The 3,124-nt window shown below is 39.7% G+C and overlaps 1 protein-coding gene across 1 annotated transcript in view; it reads right to left on the reverse strand.

The window, feature by feature from the left end:
* Positions 1-3,124, reverse strand: part of LOC101851403 — a 9,830-nt gene that overhangs the window by 3,859 nt on the left and 2,847 nt on the right. The window contains exon 2 of the mRNA XM_005096699.3: positions 63-2,834. Coding sequence (XP_005096756.1) covers positions 63-2,547 — 2,485 coding nt within the window. The 5' untranslated portion in view covers positions 2,548-2,834. The remainder of the gene's footprint in view (positions 1-62; positions 2,835-3,124) is intronic.

Consider the following 3,124-nt stretch of genomic DNA (forward strand, 5'->3'; position numbering starts at 1 on the left):
TCTCTCTCTCTCTCTCTCTCTCTCTTCTTTCACACTATAATGAACTGATTTCTGAAGCTCACCTGCATACTGGTCAGCCTTGGTTGGGTTTTCAGCAAAATAGACACCTTTTCCGAACATTCCACCTTCACTTCCAAGCCTAAAATCAAATCCATTGTTCAAGATATCTTCCAAAGCAAAGTCATTACACCCATGAAACAGGTAATGTTCATTGATTTCATGGCATAAAAGTTCTGTTTTAATGAAACTCTCAAGATTTTCCGTAGAGGCAACACCACCACCAGATGTAAATGATTCCTTTGGAGACTGTGACTTCAGTTTACTTATGTCCAAACAAGCAATCTCCTGCTTAGCCATCTTTTTAAGTAACCGTCTTCTGCAGACTTCATAACTCTCAAACAAGTGACAGTTTTCCAACCTCTCTATCTTAATGACCTTGATATTGTTGTGGGAAAGACCTCTTGCATCTTTGCCAAGGCCCACTTTCCTTCCATCAAAAAGCTTCTTGGTCATATCTGTTATGGCTGCAGCTGTCTTTTTGTCCACGTCAACTCTCTTAATAGCCTGCTGGTCCCTGTTAGAAGAATTCTGCAACCAATATGAAGGGAATTTATCATCCGAAACTGCAGCATGTTTTATGAATTCCACCGAACCTCTCTTCTCTTTGAAGAATATCATTTTGTTCTCAAATTTTATTTGAATTTTTTTAATGGCTTCTATCAATTGTTGTCTTCCTTTAGTAGTACCTGAGACCCTGTATCCAGCTTTGTTTGTTTTGCTTTTTTCCACCAACACCCCAAACTGCTTTGCTAACTCCTCGACCTGCACATGAAAATCATGCGACAAATTCTCAGGAAAATTGTGCGTATACTCCTCATGACCCAAACAAGTCACTTCAAATACTCTCCAAATTTCTGACCGAAGTTGTGTAAAATCAGTATCCTTGGTCCCCGCTACCAATACATCAAAGTTTACAGGAGGGGCACGGCGTTTCTCAGCAGCAGGTGCAGAAGAAGAACCCAAGCACTGCTGAAACTGCTTGAACAGAGTATCTTCCGGGGCCAAAAACACAATGTCGGTGAGGCTGCTAGTCTGGGCAGACGTGACAAATCGTTTCACTGCATCCACTGCAATCCTAGCTGCTGATTGTACAGAGAACTTAAATGCTCTGCCATAACCCATGACTGGGAAAGAAACAGATTTTGCTTCTGTTCCTTGTGCGACTGCTTGTTGCAGAGCATTCACAATCTGTTGCTCCAAGTCTTGGTCACTGCTGGGATCACGCAACTTCTTAAGGACCACATGCACCACAGCCTTACATCTTAGATTACCCAGACTCTGGCGTGTCACATACGTTCTGCTGGAAGGGTTCTTTCCTTTTTCAGATGCCAGTTCTTCAATGATGCCAGGACACAGATCCTTAAAACGGTTGAGCACAGCGGTATGTTGACTTGTCTTTTCATTTATTGGGCATACAAGGACATCAGAAGTCTCATCTGTGATATCTTTCGAATGTTTAATGTGAAGTTTGCAACTGTTTGACAAATTTTTCACAATTTCACCTGAAGCTGGTATGTCAGTGTTAGAACCCAAGTCATTATTCAGAAAAGCAGTTTCTGTCACTTCAGTACTATTGACAGGAAATACAATAGAGCACTTTCTCTCTCTCTCAATAGTCTTCATCTTGTCTTGGTAAAGTTCCTTCCCTTTGGACAACAAATAGCTTTGTGACTGATCCAAACAAAAAGTTATTGTCCTTGAAGTAACACTGCTTACGAATGCATTGAACTTCCTTTTCACCTCAGCAATCTTGCTCTTTGTACCCTTTAAAGAAACAAATAGCTCTCCATGTTGATTGAACCGTTTTTCAACTGCTAGACCAGAAAACAGATTATCAAACTCGTCTGACAAATGACTCTTGATAAATATCGCCTCTTGTCCATCAACAGACATTTCCTCTTTGCAGAACAAAAATTCATCTCTCAACTCCAAGATTTCTCTTTTGGCTATGGCTACATCCTCTGTCACTCCTTCAATAGTTATGCAATCTTTATCATGCGATAATTTCACAAGCAGGTCCAAATCTTTTTCTATCTCTAGTAGACGAGCTTCAGTCACTTCTCCATCAAAAGGAACATGTTCTTTTCCATTTAGTCGGGAAGTCAGTGCCTGGATACAACTTCCAAGCTCCTGATCGTTCTTTGTCAAAACCACAAGTCCAAGTTCTTCAGCTCTAAAGTGCCACTGATAGTTGCTCAAGAAATTGTTCAAAAACAATCTCCCCTCCTCTGTGCTGAGAATAGTCTTTTGCGCCAATGTCAGTTCTATGCATTTTTCGTGTATTTCATTCAATGACATCAGTATCTCTCTATACCGGGCATTTACTTTGTCTTTAGCCCCTCTCATGAGGACTTTCGCAGTGTTGTGATTATACTCAACAGTGCAATCCTCAAAAGTACCAATCTGATCTTTAATAAAGCTGACCTTTCCTTCAGAAACGCATACTTCTCGTGTAACGTGATTTTCAGTTGTTCTGTTTTGAGCCATCTTTTCAGCAATGTCTAGTGATTTTATTTTTTTTAAACTTAGATGACTGAAATCAAACCTTGCAACCTTTGCCTCTAGTCTCCTTTCATAATCTTGAGTAGATTCTCTGAACTTTTTCCTGGCCAGCAATTAATTGGAAATCAATCAATTTTGAGTCCCACGGCTTCAAAAAATGTCCAGAAACCAAAGGTTTGATGTTGGAAACCGAGGAAAGCGAGGCTAAACAAAATTTCCACTGTGTGTTGAAACAGATTCCCTCTCGAGGTTCATCCAGGACCTGTCCTTTTCTGTGAAAATGAAAGGAACATCGAACTCAAAATTTCAGTAAAAAGAAGAACATCGACATGAAAACAGTCATTAACTAAAAAGTGAAAAAGACAGGCAGAAACAACAGAAAGAGAGCAAAGAACCTAGTGCCCTTCAAAACCACTTGCCCATCCTTATAAAACTAGAGCAAAAAAAAAATGTGTGTTCAAAACAAAAAAAACAAAAAGAAGGCAAAAAAAATTATAAAATTAATGACCAATTTAAGCAGCTAACCAATCTTCAACAAAGAGTCAATCTAAACATCCACCCC

This window comes from Aplysia californica, unplaced genomic scaffold, assembly GCF_000002075.1.
Source record: "Aplysia californica isolate F4 #8 unplaced genomic scaffold, AplCal3.0 scaffold00135, whole genome shotgun sequence".
In the NCBI taxonomy this organism is placed as follows: domain Eukaryota; kingdom Metazoa; phylum Mollusca; class Gastropoda; order Aplysiida; family Aplysiidae; genus Aplysia; species Aplysia californica.